This window comes from Panthera leo, chromosome D3 (assembly GCF_018350215.1).
Source record: "Panthera leo isolate Ple1 chromosome D3, P.leo_Ple1_pat1.1, whole genome shotgun sequence".
NCBI lineage: Eukaryota > Metazoa > Chordata > Mammalia > Carnivora > Felidae > Panthera > Panthera leo.
This window is the reverse complement of record NC_056690.1, coordinates 68,812,026-68,832,228: the sequence shown is the minus strand read 5'-3', so window position 1 is coordinate 68,832,228 and position 20,203 is coordinate 68,812,026. Positions and strand designations below refer to the sequence as shown.

The following is a 20,203-nucleotide window of genomic DNA, read 5'->3' as shown; positions in this document are numbered from 1 at the left end:
CAGGCCCAGGCCTCCGGGACTTGCAGGGGAAACATACCCCACCCCTGCAAGTTTCCTCAGTCTGGGAAAAACGGCACATTTTTAGAAGGCTGTGACTCGGTTCCAGGAGATTGTACTTTCATTTCTGACAGCCGGCTCTCTGAGACAGATGGATTGCTTGGTGCATGGTTTTGTGTGTGCGTGTGTGCACACGCGTGTGCTGCAGACGTACAGATAGCCGATCCCGTGCACAGAACACACGAGCAGGCAGGTGCCCGCAGGCAGGCTGTGGGATGGGCCAAGGGGCAGGCGGACGGCAGGGTATGCACTCTGGGGGTCGGGGGCGGAGTGGAGTGTTGGTGCATTGGGTCTGAACTGGGATCTGGCAGCGCTTAGTTTTAAGCTCTGGGCGGACAGTGCCTTTTCAAAGGCGTGCATCTCCAGAATAAGCCCTTGCTGCTGGAGTGTCCGTGTCCTGGCCCAGGAAGACCCACCTTTGGAGAGGGCTGCTGTTGAGGGGAAGCTTCTTCGTTCGGCTCAGTGGTGGTGGGAGCGGGAAGGATTTGCTCCCGGAGCTTTCACTGTCTCCCTGGTGATCAAAAGCATGTGCTAGAAGCCGCCATCTTTGCAGCCTCCATCTGGAGTCCCCAGTGGGGCTCTCTCGTTTAGCTCGTCTGCTGTCCTGGTTTGGGCAGGATGGAGGAGCACCGTCTCGCCTGCAAATTCTGGGTTGTTCAGCTGTAGACCCATCCTTCAGCCTCCTCCTGCATATATTAATGTCTGGAGCCGGCTGGGCCTCCGCCATCAGTGCTTCCTTGGGTTGGGACACGGATTGGAGGCCAACACTTGGTACTTCTTTAAACTTCAAGAGAGACGCCACCGTGGATTTCAAGGAAGGAGCGGGGAGGCAGTGGTGACATAGGTACTGACGTGTCCCGCGGGGCTTGTTGGGGGGAGTTGAGGGAGGCCCAACTCTTGGCTGCGTAGAGTCGTGCTTATTGGAGAGACGCCGTCCCACCAGCCTAAGGGAGGCCAACTCCTTTGCGGGCTCTCCTTTGTTTAGCTTCTGGTTGCCACTTCTGGGTGACGGGAGGTCAGCGGCCACTCCTGGAACTTGTCTCTTCCTTCTCTTTGGTCCCTGCGGGCGTCTTGGATTGCCTCAGAGAGACAAGAGTCTTCAAAAATATCTGTCTGATCAGAAAATGTGGTTCCGGCTCCGTCCAAGTAGTAAGTTTAGGCTCAAAGCAAGGAGCTTAGGAAAGTTTGCTTCATCTTGTTCATCAGATACCTGTGAACAAGTCCTTATTGTCTGGCTTGGAGTGGCGATGGGACACTGGGAATTTGGGACCCGGGTGGCTGTTGCCGTGTTTTTGTGTCTCCTTCCTCTGCCTGGGAACCAGCAGCTTGTGGTTTTTGCTGAGGTCTCTAATGTTTGGGGGAGTCAGATGGACCAGCACATGTGACTGTGAGTGAGCTTCCTTACCTGCCCACTCCCTTACACCCCAGATCCAGACAGTCTGGATCTATAGGGACTCAGCCCATATCCCCCTAAATGCCTGTGTAATGACTCGGGCCTCTGTCGGCTCACCTGCTGCACACCTACTCCCCAGTGAAGGACCGGTCCTGGACAACAGCTCAGGTTTTTGCAATGCTCGAGGTCATGCTCCCGGCCCTGGATCAGGGCTCACTGATGAAACCCCCTTTGTCCTGGAAAGAATGAGGTAGTCAGGCAGGGGTTAAATGCAGGGAGACAGCATTTAAAGTCTCTGGAGCAAATCTGGGCTGCTCTCCTGGCCAGACTGGACGGGCTTCCGCCTCATGCATCCTGTCACTGAGGCAGAACAGGGCCTCCCAGCAGAGGGGCAGGGGGCCGGGTAAGGGCCAGGTTCTGTCCGGAGTCGCTTCTGGGTAAAGTCCAGCACATTAAATCTCACCGTTCGCCTTGGACCTTCCCTTAGCCGGTCTGTAGCCTGGTGGCCTTCTAGACCTATAGGACCTCTCTGGCAAGCTCCGAGCCAGTAGGGCAGTGAACAAGGAAGACATGCCAAAGTCATGCTCAAGTTTGACTCCCTCTGCATCTTTATTGTTGCTGTTACTACACCAAAATATTGGTCCCGCCAGTGCTGTGATTGCCTTCGCTGCAGTGGCAACTTCAAAGCAGGTGCGAGCAACCCTGGCGAGAGAAAACAAGGCCCAGGGTGGGAGTGCCAGATAGATGTGCCTCCAACATCAGGAGACCCTGGGATCTTCTGAATCACAGTCCCCGCGGGTGGGGACCCAGGATCGGTATGTTGTGAAGCTCCCCGGGTGATGGCAGTGTGCCGACAAGTCGAGGAACCCCTCATGGAAGGGGAAGGAGGGGCCTGTGTCCCCGTGGGGGATCTCTGGCGGCTTCTCTTGGTGGCCCGGCAGGTTTTCTGTGATTCCCTGTCTGCTCCCGTAGTGAAGAATTTGACCGTCTGGCTGGCTCAATGAGCCTCTTCTCAAATAAGATTTTTGCTGCATTGTAAGAACTTGACAAGGTGCATTGACTTTGCACCTTCCTCCAGTTGACTTTGCTGTTGTTAATGACCTTGTAAAAGCGACCCGTGGGACAGAGTTTCCTTTTGGGGTGATAATAGTGTTCTGGAACTAGATAGTGGTAATGGTTACACACAGCTCCGTGAATGCACTCAGTGTCACTAATGGTAAATTTTATGTTATGTGTATTTTACCACAGTTTTTAAAGGTAGTGACCTGTGGTGGCTTTTAAATATATTTTAGATAATCAAGAACGGTGATTCCAGAGACTAAAAGTGGAGAGACTTGTGTTTGGTGCCTGGGATCCACCGTTGACAGACAGTCGTGTTGCCAAAGGACTTCTGAGGTCTCCTGGGTTGGGGGTGGGGGTGGGGGCCCTTTGATGGGCTGGGAGCCTGTCTCTCTGACTCTTATTACCTGAAGAAGCAGGGAGAAGCGGGCGCATCTCTGTGTTGATTTTTTTTTTTTTTTGACCTTCCCTTTTCCATGCGGGCTGCAGAAATGAGAGGCAGGAAAGTTCCCTGTGGTTCTTTCCGAGCCTGACCTTTCTGCAGGGGAAGTGAGTGCACTTCTTCCCGCTCTGCCCCAGATGTCATTTTCCCCTGGTCTACCCAGCCCGGTTCCCTGCACCCTCGCCAGCCCAGGGATTGGAGACCGAGGGTGACGCAGGGGCTGTCCCTCAAAGTCCCGGGCCTCCTGACCCCTTGCCCCTCCCCCGCGATCCAGACCCTTTCCCTGGCTCTGCTCCCAAGGCCCCTGGTCCATGTGACCTCCCCACTGAGGTTATAGGGCTGCAGAGGTGGGCAGGTGACTTCCCCGGAGCCCTCCCTTTGCAGGAGGCTCGTGAAAGGATCCTGTGCGCCGTGGCCGCTGGGAGGTCACCACTGGTCCTACCATCTTCCTCGCTCAGTATTGAATGGCCAGCCCAGAGGCTGGCTGTGTGCCTACTGTCACAGAGAGGCTTCCTCTCTGGGCTATTTTCAGCGGGAAGATATTATTAACTGCTGAGGCACAGTTCTCAATTTAGTGGCTAACACACCAAGAAAGCAACACTCTGTCAGCGGCAGCTCTACGCAAACACGCCGGGCTGTTCCCAGCCCCTTCCCCGTCTCCCCGTGGGGTGTCCTTGGGGATCTGGGGCGGGGAAGGTACCATCGGAGATCCTGTCTGCCACCAAGAGATCGAACCGTTTTAATTGAGCCAATTGTTTAAAGGTGTAGGACATGGTAGTGTTTATTTATATCCTAAGGTGGGGAGATTCTGTGTTGGGAATGGGGACCCCAGATGGAAAAAGGAACTTTCTGTGGAGTTGAGGACCGTCATTTAAAACAGAGTGATAACTTTCACCTTGTAAGCGAACAGGAAATACTGGGAATAAGACAGGAAATTGCATCTTTCCTTCTATAAGAAGAACTCCAGAAAAAAGTTGTTCATGAAAGGTAGCGGCTAAGATGAGGCCAGCCTTTTTTTTTTTTTCCTTTTTTTTTTTTGCGGGGGGGGGGGTTCTCCCCCCTTCTTCCTTTCCACTCCCACGAGAACTTTTAGGCCATTTTGTTTAAGAAAGAGGCTGTTTGAGAACTTTATGTTACTTTTATTATTTAAAAAAATATTTTACCAGAAGGGTCACCTTCAGTTGAAATGTTAACTGCAGCCTTATTTCCTGGTTCACTAAAGAATCTTTCATGATTTTTTTCTGCTTCCTTCCCCAAATGGTGAGGCCAAGCAGCTCTTGGCTGGAAGCGAATTTTGGTTTGGCTGCTTGAGGTCCTCGACACTGAGCCCCACCCAGGGTCATTAGCTCCGTTTTAACTTGCAAAAGAAAAAAAACCTCTTTTTGGTAGGGGGTGGGTAAGAATTCGTTCGTGCCCACAGTGTTCCACCCCAGCGTTGCCTTCCCCTAACGTGGGTGCCTGGCCTGGGGCAGATTAGAAGTCAAGGCTGCCTCGAGGCCAGTCCTGTGTCCATCCCAGCAGCCCCCAGGAATTCCTTACCTTCTGAGACTATCTGTTTCCTGGGTGCTAGTGAGGAGTGGAGGGAAACAGGCTTCAGGGCTCTCCTGGTACAGCTCTGCTCTGCCCTGGGGGGACTGCACCCAGTCACCCAGAAGCTTCCCCCAGAAAGAGGGCTTGCCACAGCCTCATGTGGTGTGGAGAAGTAGGTGGTATATTGTCCTGGGTGTAAAAGCGGTTTCCATTTACTCATCTCTGGGTTTCTGACTCCCCTCTTGGACGATGTCATTTCATCGTTCTGGTGACAGGGGCTAGTGCCCTGACCCATGCTGCTAAGGGGCCCTCTTTAGGCTGGAGGTCAGAAAGAGATTTGTGTGTGGCTTGCTTGCTCCCCACTCACTCCGGTCCCCCACCCCAGCTTTTTTTCCTTAGCGTGCATTGTTTTGTTTTCATAACACAACAAGAGCCCTGGGGTGTGTAAGAGCATTGTTGAACACTCGGTGAGGGTAACTTGTCCAAACAGAGCAGGACGCCAAGGCAGAATGCTGTGGGCAGGTGGTGTGCCCACAGAGGTTGCCGGGCCGGCGCCTGGCTTGGAAACACCTCCGGATATGCCGCAGCTGGCTGGGAAGTAGGTGAGGACAGGGGCTTCTCTCTGCCCGTCTCCCCTGGGAACTGGGACACGGCCTGGGCCTTTCTGGCTGACCCCTGCCTGGAAGGCATGCTCCCCTCCCAGCCCGGTTCCCTCATACCTCCCTCTGGCAGGTGTCAGGCTGGGTGGGCCACCTGTTCTGGGAGAAGCCAGCCTGTCTCTGGCTCATTCATATAGTGATTATTTATTGAGCATCTACTATGTGCCAGCCTCTGCAGTTTTGGGGCTGCCAGAGTCAAAACGAAGAGCAGCATGCAGTGGTTTGTCTGGAGGGCTTTTGGGGTCAGCGAGGTGGAGGCTTTTGCACGGAATTTGGCTCTGTCTGGAGTACAGACAGAGGGCGGCTTCTCAGGCAGTTTCTACAGGACAGAAGGAGCTTGGGCTCGGAGCCGGGCCGTAGGTGTTGTGAGACGCGGTAGAGGTGCAGGGATGGGCCCCTGGGGTGATTGTCTGAGCACGCCGGGGTTGGCAAGAGCTTTTCTGTCATCGGCTTTTGCCTCTGCTTTGGTTGTGTGGTCTGTTGAGAGCTGAGATAAAACAAAGCTTGTGGATAAACAGAGGTCTGTCTCCTCGGGCTCCATCACTCTCCCCCCCCCCCCCCCCCCCCCCGATTGTAAGATAACAAGCAGTAACCTTAGGAGGTACAGTTATAATCCAGACCCTGGTATAGTACCTGGGAGTGCTGTGTGGAGCAGAGGTGACCAGCCTTGCACTGGCTTAGCCCCGGGGTGGGGGAGGGGTGGGGACCAGACACAGATGTCTGGAGATAGTATTTAATGTCTTGACAGCCACAGGGCAGGTGGGCTATCTTCAAAGCCCTGGAGCTTGACTTTCCCTTTAGAACTCCTGTGGGCTTTTGCGGATGCAACTCTTGCTTTTGAATTTTCAGTCTGACGGTCAAGCCCATTTCTGAGATGCCGGCCCCATGTAGGAGGTCCCTGGCGGTGGTTTTGTACAGGGTGGTCGAATATGCAGTGACCAAAGTGTTTTCATTTCCGCGCTCATCCTGTCCCCGCCTGTTTCCCCCAGGCTGACCCGATGGCTCTGTTCGAGGAGGTCCCTCATTTAATTTATCTATCTAGTTTATCTACTACTGTGCTGTGGAACCCCACTGGCCAGAAACAAATCAGAGCTGGTTTGGCTTGGGGTTTGATCAGGGCAGAAAGGGAAGAACTGATCTCAACCCCAGTTTCATCTTGTCAACGTTGGGAGTTTCTGTCCGAAGACAGCTCAGTTAACTGGCCAGGGACTGTTCGCGGCCCTCGGGTTTGTTCATTTGAGAGTCGCCTTTTTACTTTTAACTTGGGGCTGGTCGCTCAACAGGAACAGAAACACTAAGATGCCAGGCTGTGCTCTCTGTGGACTCACCTTTCTGCATTTGCCACTCGGAGGTTAAATAATTGTCCCCATCACCCTATCCCGGCTTCCACTGCTTCCAGGCACCTAACAAGAAGCTGGGAATGTCGCTTTGCCCAGTAGGCTGAATGAACTTCTGAGGCCACCAAAGGGTCTTGAAGAGCTGCTCAGCCCAGAAAGTGCTTGGGGACCTCGCCCGCCCCAGGGCAGCCTCTTAGCCAGCACAGCCCCTCCCCCTCATTAATGAGTAACCCAGAGGGAGAAGCTGGGTGCGTTGTACAGCTCTTAGAAATAGGCCCATCTCCAGCTTAGTGGGGTCACAGTTCAAACCCCGCCGAGAGGGGTTTCCTGGGGGGAGAGGCCTGGGGTGAGGGGCATGCAAAGATTCAGAAGCAACCCCCACCCCCAACTTCGGTCTCTGAGTCCTGGGAGGGCACCTGGAGAATGACAGTGGGAGGGAGAGCCCCCTCCAGGTGCCTGTCCCTAGAGGCTGGCCTGCTTCCGTGATTGAAGGTGGGGATTTCAGCCTCCAGGGCCACGCCTGTCCTGGGGCCTCCGTTGTTTTCTTTTTTTTTTTTTCCCCCTCATCTGCAAAGTAAGAGATTGGACCTGGTCTCTCCAAGTCCCCATGCCAGAATCTTGCAAGACCTCCCGTGATCTGTGTGGTCTCTGGTTCTTGGATTTGAGGGTTTGTGGGAATGAGACCCCCTGTTGCTGAGGTGGTGGGTAGCTAATGGCCTCTTGCCTACTGAATAAAAAGATTATAGTTCTTCACATTTCTTGGCTTGCAAACCTCCGGAGAATGAGTAAAAGTTGAGGAATCTTTCTTTCCCCATAAAAATGCGTCTGCATATCAGCATTTGCATACATTTCCAGGGGGCCTTTATCCTTGTGATGGGCGGAAGCCCACCAGTGAATCCCCTGTACTTAAGGCAGGCAGGTTAATGGGGGAGCACGAGAAAGCATTAGAAGAGGTAGGGCCTTCTTCTCTTCCCCTTCCCTTCCCCTTCCCTTTCTCCTTCCCCTTCCCTTCTTTTTGGGCAAAATATACCCAACATTTACTATCCTGACCATTTTTTTTTAAGTTTATTTTGAGAGAGCGTGAGCAGGGGAGGGGGAGAGAGAGAGAGAGAGAGAGAGAATCCCAAGCAGGCTGTTCCATGGCAGAGCCCAACGGAGGGCCCCGAGCTCATGAAACTGAGATCATGACCTGAGCTGAGATCAAGAGTCTGAAGACACTTCACCGACTGAGCCACCCAGGAGCTCCATCCATCCTGACCATTTCTGAGTGCACAGCTCGGTGGTGTTAAGTCTGTCACATCCCCGTGCACCCACCGTCCATCTCCAGAACCTTTTCACTTGCCCAGACTGAGACTCTGTCTCCACTAAACCCACCCCCCCCCCCCCCCCCCCCGCCCAGTCCGTCTCTCCCCTGGCAGCCGCCATTTTGCTTTCAGTCTGTGTGAATTTGACTCCTTTGGGTACCACATATGAGTGGAATCGTACCATATTTGACCTTTTGCCTCTGGCTTATTTCACTCAGCATACTGTCTTCAGTATGCTTCAGTATGTCTTCAAGGTTCATCCGGGTTGTAACCTGTGTCAGAATTGCCTTTCTTTTTTAGTGTGTGTGTGTGTGTGTGTGTGTGTGTGTCTGTCTGTCTTTATTCATTCATCCTTCATTGGACACACTTGGGTTGCTCCCACTCTTTGGCTCTTGTGAATAATGCTGCTATGACCATGGGTGTGTGCATAATCTCTTCAAAACTTTTCTGGACATATACCCAGAAATGGAGTTTCTGGGTCATGTGGTGACTCCATGTTTAGTTTTTGAGGCACCGTCATAGGGCAGGGCCATCGTGACTTGTGTCTCTGTGTGGATCGATCGCGTAGGGTGGGCAAAGTCAGACCAGCCATCACTCCTGGATGCAGCTGGGTGGGTTTCTGGGTGAGCCCTGGTGCAGGGGGAGTGAGAGAAGGGTAGGGGTGGCAGTGGGGGTGCTGAGTGTCCTTGCGTGGGAGTGGGGGGGCAGCCTGGCTCTCTGCAAAGTAATACAAGCCACATTGGAACCCAAAAAGAGTGTCTGGCCCGGAGTCCTCTGAAATATGGGGCACACAGCACAGAGCAGCCATAGCGATTTATGGTGGGCTCCAGGGGGCCTTGCCATGGCAAGTCCAGGCTGGGGGAGGCTTCATCCGTCTTTCACGGGGAGGGCCTGGAGGCCCTGGTGCTTTGGGGGTGAAAGGGCTGGGATGGCTGAACAGTGAGTGTGTCAAAGCCAGAGAGATTAGATTACAGAGGCAGACAGAAGTAATGATTAACTTTTCCAGTCTGCCTACTGTTGTTTTTCCCTGTGAGCACAGTGCGGGCCTGGCCTGGCCAGGCCCTGGTGTTGGGTTGTAAAGAAAGAAGGAATGACGGCTCTCGCGAGCTGGGTGGGGGGAGCCAGGAGCTGGCCGGAGAAGGGAGCCTTTTCCATCAGATCCCGCGTTGGAATTTATTGGCCGGAATGCAGTAAATGTTCAAAATGCCATCCCATCCAACAGTTTTCATAATTGTTATGGAACAAGGGGAGCTGGGGGAGGGGAGGGATGAAAAGGACTTTTGTTCCTCCCTGTGTTTTTCCACGTCTTCGATGGTTTTTCTACCCCCTAGAAAAGCTGGAGCTGTGTGGGGGGATGGGAGGGGCAGGGCAGGGCCTGCGACTGGGTCCTGTAACACTGTACTGCCTTTTGGGGCCCCGGAGGTCAGTGTGCATGGGGCTTTATTAAAATGAGGCCCACAGCAAAGGCAGGCCAGAACTGTTCTGTACCTCTGGGGGTGTGTCCTTTAAAACAGTTGACATATGCATCCATTTTTATCAAGATCCTCACTGGGCTTTAGTGTGTATCCTATGTACTTAGAAGGGGTCAACACAAAGAAGAAAATGCGGGACTTTTTGGTGGTTTAAGAGAAGATCCTTTTGTTGGATTCATGTACGCATTCCCACTTGGGAATCCACATGTGGAATTTGTTGGGGGGGCCTGGGGGGAGGGCTAGCTCTGGACTCTCTCCAGGCGGGAGGCGGGTGGGTCAGCTCAGAGATTTGACTTGGACATCTTGTGTCTTCCTGGGACTGGCCGGGGTCATACCCCGTGGACAGGCAGGTGAACAGATAATGCCATGCGGGTCGGGGTGGGGGGGCGCTGTATGTGTGCAGGTGTGTGAACCCCCTTTCTGAAAAGAGTGGCTTAGTTATTTAGGGGGGTAATGGTGGGAGCTTTGTGGTACATGAGGGAGGGGAAGAGTCTTGAAATTCAAACTCGAGAAATGATGAGGCTGGGTGCATACCAACAACAGCCAGAGAGGCCCATTTACTGTAAATATTATGAATGGAGTTGGCCAGGCTGGGAGTCCCCACCCTTCCTCTGAGTCCTCTCGGAGCCGGGCAGAGCTGGCCTCCTCAGAAGGCAGGCAGCCGGGTACACGCTATAATTTGCATGGCTGAAGACTGGAGCACAGGAAGCCGTGTCAGCCCGGCTGGCGAGACAGACGAGAGCTTTTGATTTGTGTGGCTTCCCTCCCCTGCCCGGCACTACCCTCAATTATATTCTCCGCTGGCCAAATAACTTCTTAGGAGGGACCCCCAGGATGGGGGCTTTAGACTTGAACGTTTGAGGGGCCTTGGGAGACGGGGCTGGGGCCGGTTGGGGGAGCGGGGGGGGGGGGGGGGAGTACGTTGTAGCTTTAGTAACTGATTACTCATCATCATTAGTCTGTAAGGCAGAGTCACGAATCAGTCTTCCAGACCAGCAGGATCTGCCAAATTTGTAAGCTCGAGAGCCCTCGAAGGAGGAGGAGGGTGATGATGGGTGAGGAACTTAAGGGCACCAAGCCTGGGCAGACCCTCCTCCCCTGGGGATCCACCTTTTCCCGAGGGCCACGAAAGACAAGACAGAAGGGACACAAGTTTGTAACTTGAAGTTCTTAAAGAAAAATTGGTTTACAGGTGGACACAGCAAAGTCTGCCTCATATTTCCTTTTCTTTTTAATTTTGTTTTTATTGTTGCAAATTGAATGCAAAAATGTGCCCTGCTCCCCAAAGTGATTTTCTTATTCTCCTGAACATAATAAAAATAAATGGAAGGAGCGTTCATAGGGATGGGGCATTTCTGTGATTCAGAGTGTAGCCAGGGGACTGTCAGAGCCCCAAGGTGGCCTGCTGTGCCCCAGCCTCCTTCATATGAGTTGTGGATGGGTGCGTCAGACTGTGACTCTTCGAGGGCAAGCCATTTGGCCAGGATCGAAGAGCAGCATGCTGGCAAAGAAACTGGTTCATTCCCTGCTTGGTACGAGGGAGCTGGACCCCACACTCAGCCCTAAAGTAGGAATCACGTTTCCAGAATGTTTTGGAAGGACGCGTCTTTTTCCCCTCTAGCATTTGGAGAGTTCCGGTGGCCTTAGAGGTCTGGGGTGGCTGCCCACTTGCCTGTTTGGCAAGTGACCTGTGTCTCATTTCCCCCTTCTTTAACATAAAGACAGTAATAGGATGCGACCTCACGAGGTTGTCACCAGCCCCTTCCAACAGGGCCTGTACATTATTAGGGGCGGGCATGGCCCAGAACTGTTCTGTCCCCTGGGGAGGGGTGGGGAGTGGGTGGGTAGCATTTTCTAAGCGGTTGGAGAACCCAAGACGAGAGGTCTGAGAGATGAGACCAGCATGTGAAGCCGCAAGCTAGGTCCTGGCCGCTGGCCACTTTGTATCAGATTGTCACAACAGCCCTATGAGGCTGGCACTGGGAGCTGTTTTAGGGGAAGAGCTTAAGTCACCGCCAAGGTCCCATGGGAAGTAGGTCTCAGCAGGGTGTCTGACTCCATAACTGGGGGGTGGGAGGATACTGCACAACACTGGAGTTTCCTTGGGGGGGGGGGCGGCAGGAGCTGGCTGGGCACAGGGACCTGAGCAAGCACCCTGGCCTTTGAAGGAGACCCCGTGGTACCCGCTGCCCACCATGGTACCCAGTCCAGCCACCTCAGTGGAGATAGCTTGTTGCAGAGTGCTGAAAACAACCCAGCCTTTTCTCAGTCTTGCCGTCTACCAGCCAGAGTCCAGATCTCTTTGGTGGAGGAGCTTGGGGTTAGTGGTGATGGGTTGAGTCTGAGCGTTTTCTGGGTAACTGAGGGTGAACCTGAAATGTTTCGAGTTTGTTTCACTCCCTTTGGGTAACTTGTTCCAAACCCTGGGGTTGTCCCTGCTCTCTTAGGAATCTGAGGGTGCCCTGGCAGAATCTGTCAGGATCTGGATGAGGTTGTACATATGGCCGATCAGAGCTCACTCTGGAACTCAACGGTGAGCCCAGACACCTCAGCAAGTGTCTGCTTTGGTTCTGGTCATTTGCCTCTCAGACAAGAGACCAGCAAGGTTCCTTGTGAATTGAGAGTGTTTGGGTTGAGGACAGATGGGGCGGATTGGCCCTGCGTCCTCATTATCTCAGCCCTTGTCCCTGAAGTGGGCTGGTTTGCTCTCAGAACAGCCAGTTTCCTGACTGGGGTGGGGAGCAGGGCTGACGGGTGCTGTTAACCTTTGAGATGTCTGAGGTGGGGGAAGGACAGGATGAGGCAACCCTTGGTGGCGCCTGAGTCCCGAGGAGGGAGGACCCTGGACCTACAGCAGGCGAGGCGTGGCAGTGTTTGCGCTCCAGGATCGCCAGGTTTAACTTCTCTGTCTCCCTTTGTGCCCTTTGCTTGCCCTCACCCACTTGTGTCAGGCAACCACTTCTGCCCTGTCTCCCCTGGCTTCTCCATCTTCAGCCTTCTGGCCCTGCGGGACCACTGGGGAGGGGACACACAGGCCTTTGCCCACGGTTGGATTTTGGCAGAGACATGTCCTTGAAAAACATTTTTTTTAAATGTTTACTTACTTTTGAAAGAGACAAAGCATGAGCGGGGGAGGGGCAGAGAGCGAGGGAGACCCAGAATCCAAAGCAGGCTCCGGGCTCTGAGCTATCAGCACAGAGCCCCACGCGGGGCTCGAACCCACGAACCGTGAGGTCATGACCTGAGCTGAAGCCAGACGCTCAACCGACTGAGCCACCCAGGCGCCCCTAGAGAGATCTTCTTAAAAAAATTTTCTATTTTTATAAGTTTTATGTTTTTATTTTGAGAGAAAGAGCGTGAGCAGGGGAGTGGCAGAGAGAGAGAGAGGGAGAGAGAAAATCCCAAGCAGTTTCCGAACTATCAGTGCAGAGCCCAATGCGGGGCTCAAACTCATCAACCATGAGATCATGACCTGAACTGAAATCAAGAGTCGGGCCCTTGGGGCACCTGCGGGGCTTAGTTGGTTAAGGATCCAACTTCAGCTCAGGTCATGATCTCACAGCTCGTGTGTTCGAGCCCCTCATCGGGCTCTGTGCAGATGGCTCAGAGCCTGGAGCCTGCTTCGGATTCTGTGTCTCCCTCTCTTTCTGCCCCTCCCCCGCCCATGCTCTCAAAAATAAACATAATTTTTTTTTTTTTTTTTTAATTTAAAATCCTGAGCTCTGGTCACCCTGTGCCGTTGAGAACCTTGGGCGTGAGAGTCATTCATGAGCCTCCAGTCTTCTAGAAGGGTCAGGTCTGTTCATTCATGACCAGGGTAATTAAATAACTCTTTGTAAGAGGCAGGGAGCTCCTTGTTAAGTGGTCTTCCCTAATGCAAGTGCAAACACAAGCAAAATCCTTTCCCTTCTCAACACCCACCCACCCCCTTCCCTTTCAAGGGTAGATTTTATGCTTTAAGGGAAATGAGGAAGGGGAGGGGGGGAAAAACAACCTTAAAGGAATTTTAGGCGGATTCAGCATTTTTCTGGGGTTGCTCCAAAAATTCCCTAAACTGTAATAAAAAGAAAAAATTGTGAGCAGGCATCTGATTAGTTGGCTTTTTACAACACAGCTTTTCTTTTTGGATGCTTTAAAAATGCACAAATACAGTTTTAAAACAAGCCCCTGTATAGTTTTCTGAGGAGGGAGAGAAGTTGCTGAAAATACCGGAAAACGGTTGTAAAGCTGAGGGAAGTTAACAAGGGCCTGCGAGTCTTGCCTTTGGAGGTTAAGTATCAGTGACCGTGAGGAGAAGCCAAGTTGGGCTTCTGAGACTCTTCCTTAGTCCTTGGGAATGAGGGGGACTCCTCTATGTGAGAGCCTCCCAGCCCCTCGCCGTGAGGCCTGGGAAGCCCCTCGCCGTGAGGCCTGGGAAGCCCCTCTGGGGGCGAAGCGTCTGCACAGACCTTTGTGGGGAGACTCTTGTGGGCTGTGGGCCCAATTCAGGGGAATGTGCTTCTCTGAAGAGGATGCTGAATGTTTCCCAGAAATGGGCCCACATGGTGCAGATCTTGGGGGCAGGTCTCTGAGTTGGCAACACGGGCTGTTGTCATGGGCCCCCAGAAGTATGATGTGTTACAAGGGGCCTTCGCGGGGGTGACGGTTTCGCTGGAGAGCGTGTTTTTGTGCCCAGAGATAGCCCAAGAGCAGTGAGGAGAAAAGGGGCATCAGGGTGCTGGGAGGCTGGGGGGTGACAGCGGGGCGGGCTGGAGGGTCAGGGCAGGGGAGGAGCCGGCGAGGGTCCTAGTGGGCTTTCAGGGGCCTTGTTCACACACAGGGACACCCATTCCCCTCTGTTTATCTGGGTTGGGCCATTAACCTCAACAGAAAAAGGCTTTTTCCAGGGATGTCTGGCGGCAAATTGCTGGGTGGACTGGCGGGCTGTACAGATGAAAGAGAAACCCGCCAGAACACTTCCCCCCTCCCCCTCTCCTCCCCCTACCCCCCACCCCCAGGGCTCTGGGCCAGTCCAGCCCAGTCCAGCCCGGCTTCCCCCGCCTCCGGAGGCTGCTGGGCAGACAGGGCCCCCCACCCTTTACTGGTGGGCCTGGCATAGGCAACTTGATCCCAGGCCCCCACCCCACCCCACCCTGCACCTCCTCCCCCTGCCCCTCTTTTCCCTGCTAGCCGGTGCCAGGTTTCGGGGGGGGGGGGGGGGCAAGATTCATGAAACAAAGTATCGGGAGGCTCCCGGAGGGTCTCCTGCACCTCCCTCCCAGTGACTCCCCCAGTCTTCTTCCCAGACCACATTTGTCGTCCTGAGTTGGGATATAATAATAAGCGAGAGCTTCCTACATTTCAAAACTCCCTCCTCCCCAAAACAGTGCCTTCCAGAAGAGGGTTTTCTCCTTCCCAGCAAACTTGCACGCCAGAGTATTCTTATTTACATGGATATTATGGGTCTTTGGTGTAGCCTTTAGAGCTGAACTCCCTCAACAAGAAAGTTCAAAGATTGCCAGCACTCACGAATTTATTAGCAGTTGATGGATACTTTGCAGAAACAAGTTAATGCCTGATGAGTCACCTCTGCTTGGAGCCCTTGTCCCTCTCTTGTTTTTCCATATGTTCCAGCGTGTGTGCACGCAAGCACACGCATGCTCACATAACACTCGCACGTGTGTTCACACTCATGGACACCCAGTGTCTCTCACATGCACTTGTGCTTTATAGATGCATGCGTTTTGGGGGGCAGGCCAGTTTTCTGGGGCTGATTTTCAGGGGGGTGGGGGTTGAGGGAGAGGAGTGAGCCCTCAGCTTCCCCATTTTGTGTGGCTGTCTGGGTAGGCATTTGGGAAGGTCGGTGGGGGTGTCCGGAGGAGACAGCCACTCAGGATGTGTGTTCGTGGCTGCCTCCGTGGGTCACGGTGCGCATTTGCACGGACTGATTCACAGAACACCTCCATGCAAGACTGCTGCTTTAAAAAAAATAAATAAATAAAATAATGGAACCGACTGGTTCCCAGGTCCTAACATGCCTGTAAAGGTTGGAAGCAGTTATGTGTTGAGCTGCCTTGGGTTAGTTATATATCCAGCCTGCTGGGGCAGCAGGACATGGGTCCCTGAGCCCTCCTCCACCCCTAGCTGCCATGCTATAGACTCCCTCAGCACTGGCCCTCCGTTGTTCCAAAATCAAAAAGGCCCAAACAAACCAAAAATCGTCTCGCAGCCAACCCCCCCGCCTTCAGGCCCCAAACCCCCAGTGAGTGAGCAGTAAGGGCTACAGGGGAAGGCAGGAGGAGGTCTCTGCTGCCTGCCTTTCCCCATTTTTGTTAACAAATACAAGACTTCCGGTCTCCACCCTGCCCCACAAACCACAGCGTTCCTGCAGCCCGGCCCGGCTGGGGAGATTTATGGTTCCCAGTCTGAGGCCTGCCCCGCTGGCTCCAGCTTAAGGAGGAGTTGGAATGCCAGCCGCTGGGGCCCCCTTTCCCTCCCTGTGATCCCCCCTTTAAAGACCTCCTAGCGTCTGTTCAGGAAAGTCACCTTCCCAGGATCCCCGCACCCCCACCACCCCCACCCCGGGTCTCCTGGCTGCCTGTAGGAAGAACCAAGTCTAGGAAAGTTGGGGTGGGGCCTCTGGGGGAGGGGGCAAGGGTAGTGGGGAAAGGGGGCTAGGGCAAGGTGTCTGCATGCTTCTAGGGAGGGAGGGGAGAGAGGGGGTACAGGCAGAGAAGGGCACTTCAAGGAAGGTCAACCCATTTCAGACACATACTCTTCTGTCTGGGCTGAAGGCAGCTTCATCAAGGTAGTCTTGGTTAACACCAGTCGGTGTGTTGTGATTTGACATTTTGACCAAATTCACCCTTTGTGTACAGAGCTGCTGCTGACACACACACTGAGAGATGGTTTTCTATTAGGAAGGTGTTTCGGCCCCAAAGCAACTCCACTTTCCTTTTTTACCAGACGGCGCTCCTTTATGACTTGAGGCACTGACCTAAGCGCTAGGCGACACAGAGACCGCATAGCACGTGACCCTGGAGTCTGGAGACCTGGGTTCTAGGTGTGGCTGTGTGGTCCGTGGGGCCCAAGCCAGCAAGCTTTCTGGGTCCTGGTTTTTCTCCTGAGGATGACCAGGGGCTAGAGCAGCTAGCCTTCTGGGGTCCGTCCAGTTGAAAGAACAACTCTAGGCCATCTGGAAGCCCTTTTCTTGCCCTAAAACAGGACCAGTGAAGTTCCTAAGGGTTCCCTAGCTTCTGGGCTCGGCAGGGATGGGGGTTCCATTGGCCCCACGGGTCAACGTGATGGCGTCCTGGGTTGGGGGAGTGGAGGAAGGAGGTGCCCCAGAGAGCCCCGTGTTTAAAGGTGGGTTCTTGCACCACTGGGTCAAGATTTCTGAGCCACAGTAGGACTGCAGAGCCGGCAGCCTATCCAAGCACCAGCACCGCCTCTGTCTTAGGAGAGCTCGAGGGTGGTAACGAACTGCGTGTGTGTGCCTCGATCCTTGAAGAGGAAAACGCCAATCCCCATCACCACCAACCGCGTCTGCCATTTTGTTTTGTAGATTCCCAACTTCTTCTGGAGCCTGGGGATCGGTCACACTGGTGCGTGGTGGCATACTGGGAGGAGAAGACGAGAGTGGGGAGGCTCTACTGTGTCCAGGAGCCCTCCCTGGACATCTTCTATGATCTACCTCAGGGGAATGGCTTTTGCCTCGGACAGCTCAATTCGGACAACAAGAGTCAGCTGGTGCAGAAAGTGCGGAGCAAAATCGGCTGTGGCATCCAGCTCACGCGGGAAGTGGATGGCGTGTGGGTGTACAACCGCAGCAGTTACCCCATCTTCATCAAGTCAGCCACACTGGACAACCCGGACTCCAGGACGCTGTTGGTGCACAAAGTGTTCCCCGGTTTCTCCATCAAGGCTTTTGACTACGAGAAAGCGTACAGCCTGCAGCGGCCCAACGACCATGAATTCATGCAGCAGCCGTGGACTGGCTTCACTGTGCAGATTAGCTTTGTGAAGGGCTGGGGCCAGTGCTACACCCGCCAGTTCATCAGCAGCTGCCCGTGCTGGCTGGAGGTCATTTTCAACAGCCGGTAGCCGCGTGGGGAGAGGACGGAGCGGGAGCCGAGCGGGCCCAGTCCAAACTACTTTGCTGCTAATACTTCCCTCCCGAGTGCTTGCTTTTCACGCAGACTCTTTCGTCGTCGTGTGTCCCCGGCCCCCGCCCCCCACCGTTCTGGTCCTTGTTTCTGTTCTGTTTTGTTTTGTTCTTTGAGAAATAGCTTATGAAAAGAGTTGTTGGGGTTTTGGGGGGAGGGCGGGGTATGGCTGGCCGAGCACACCCCAGGATGAAAAGGGGAAGCAACAGTGAGCACCCAGCAAAACACAGTGGAAGAATGGGGAGCAGGCCCTGACTTTGGGGTCCTCGTTTTCCCTCGTCAGGGCGCATGTGTGAGTGAGTGTGCGTCCGTGTGCGCGCGTGTCTTACGGTGACTGCTGAGAGGCCTGCGCCCCCAAGCTGTGTGTCGCCTGCCCTTTGGACATATGCTCAGTGGGGCAGAGGCCGTACCTGGGCAAGCTGGCAGCTGGGGTTTGGACAGCTGCCAGAAGCCAGGCTCTGCCCCTCCTCCCCGCCCCCGGGGAAGCCTCCCTGCCCCACCTCTCCCCTCCTAGGACACGGGCCTGTCTGCAGGCTTCTTAGAAGCAACCCTGCAAAGAGGCTGAACCAGAAACCAGTTGTTTCCTGCTTGTCCTAACTCCCCTCCAGCCACCCTGCTGTCCTTGTCACCTCTTTCTTTTTTGGCCATCTGCTCCTGGATATCTCTTGAGACGGGCTTCCCGAGGGCTGCCGGGGGCCACCCTGGCACAGTATTGCCCACCCAGCATCCTCCCAAACCCCTCAGCCTCTGCCCTGCCCTGGTCATATCAGGTGCGCACCCCCCCATCCCCACCTCCAACTCCGAAAACCAGCTCAGCACTTTCCTCCCCTCTGCCGCCTGGGTGTTGAGCTCTGCTGTTAGACCAGCGAGGGGAGCCGCCCTGGGAGGGAGACTTCTCAGCAGCCCCCCTTCCCACCAAGAAGGATTCGGTCCATCATAACCCAAGGTACCACCCTGGGCTGTCACCTAACTCTTTCATTTCTTCTACAAACTCATACACTCGTATGATACGTTGACACTGCTCTTAGCTCAATGAGCATGTTTAGACTTTAACATAAGCTATTTTTCTAACTACAAAGGTTTAAATGAACAAGAGAAGCATTCTCATTGGAAATTTAGCATTGTAGTGCTTTGAGAGAGAAAGGACTCCTGGAAAAAAAAAAAAAACCCTGAGATTTATTAAAGAAAAAATGTATTTTATGTTATATATAAATATATTATTACTTGTAAATATAAAGACGTTTTATAAGCATCATTATTTATGTATTGTGCAATGTGTATAAACAAGAAAAATAAAGAAAAGATGCACTTTGCTTTAATATAAATGCAAATAACAAATGCCAAATTAAAAAAAGATAAACACGAGATTGGTGTTTTTTTCTATGGGTGTTATCACCTGGCTGAATGTTTTTCTAAAGGAGTTTATGTTCCATTAAACAATTTTTAAAATGTATACTTGATTCCATGTCCTCTAGCTCCTTTTTCTTCTGCTGGGAGGGGAGTAGGGAGGGGCATCCTTTGGAATCAGGACATGGGGTCTCTTCGGCCCAGTGCTTGATTGGGGACGGGGAGGTGAGGCACCAAAGGGACCTCTGCAGGACACCTGCTCTTCCAGCATGTTACAAGGACCCCTCTTCCTGTTGGTATGCAGTGACTTCAGGGTGTAGCTGGCCAGGCATCCTGAATTTGTCACCCTCGGGGAGCCCCGAGTTGCAAAGGTGGGTGGATTTCTGCTGTTTGATCTAAACCACGGTTTGGACTCCAAGGCCTCTTGAGAAATGCTAATACATGTTCATTTATGCTGGAGCGTTAGTGCCAAATGGTCCTCTGGGTCAGCTTATTCACGTGAGCTGACGGGGAGCTCACTACCTCTCAAAGCAGCGTTTTGCTTTTTATCAGCTGAAGTGAAACCTGCCCCCATTCTAGTTCTGCAGCCCAGAATAAGTGTAAAATCCCGTGTCTGGAAAACACCCAAGGAGGGTTTTAATTAACTCCTGGGGTGGTAGTGTGGAGGAGGGGTGGGATTGGGAGGTGTTACATTAGGGAGCCGGCAAAGCCATTTTGGTTTGCTCTGACTTGCATCAACCCGCAGGAAGCACTTTAATAATAATAATAGCTGTCATTTATTGGATGCGTAACCAGGTGCCGGGCACGATGCTAAGCATTCAAGGGAATTAATCCTCACTGGGACCTTCTGCAAAAATGCAGGCTTTGAGAGGTTAAGAGACTTGCCCAAGGTCGCTTAGGGAGGAAGTGCTTAGATCAGGAGGATCTGGGCTTAGTCCTTGGTCCCAGCTGAGATGTTTATTTGATAGAATCCTGTATGGTGACAGCCCCGAAACTCACAATCAGAAGGTGGGCCACCACACTGTGGCCTGGCCCCGCTGTTTGGGCAGGACCTCGGCTGCGGGAGGCAGGAGCTGCTGTGGCAGCAGCACCTGTGTGCCCTCCTGTGTTACTTGGGCTTGACTTTCAGCCCCAGGAGGCTGGAATTGGGGTGGGGGCGTGTGGACCCCGGCAGCCTGGCCTTCTGTGGGCAGGCAGAGAAAGAGGGGTGCATAGGGGAAGCCAGGTTTTCCTGGTAGCCCACCTGCCTCCCCTGGCCAGAGTGGTCATCACCCACAGGCCTTCCAAGTGCCACTGGAGGACCACACGCCAACCCACAGGCGAGCGCAGCCCCAGGCTCCCAGAGGCGGTGCTCCCAGACCAGCTGGGGTTTGGATTAGTGGAGGGAAGTGAAGGTGTCCCTGCCTGGTTCTACTCTCTTTTGTCTCGGTTCACCCCTCAAATTTTGGGGTGTCTTACA

The 20,203-nt window shown here is 53.6% G+C and overlaps 1 protein-coding gene across 3 annotated transcripts in view; it reads left to right on the top strand.

Moving 5' to 3' along the window:
• Positions 1 to 18,843, top strand: part of SMAD7 (SMAD family member 7) — a 29,470-nt gene extending 10,627 nt beyond the window's left edge. For all 3 annotated transcript variants that reach the window (XM_042910420.1, XM_042910418.1, XM_042910417.1), the window contains one exon: positions 16,797 to 18,843. In XM_042910420.1, coding sequence (XP_042766354.1) covers positions 16,797 to 17,335 — 539 coding nt within the window. In that variant the 3' untranslated portion in view covers positions 17,336 to 18,843. The remainder of the gene's footprint in view (positions 1 to 16,796) is intronic.
• Positions 18,844 to 20,203: the final 1,360 nt, after the last annotated feature.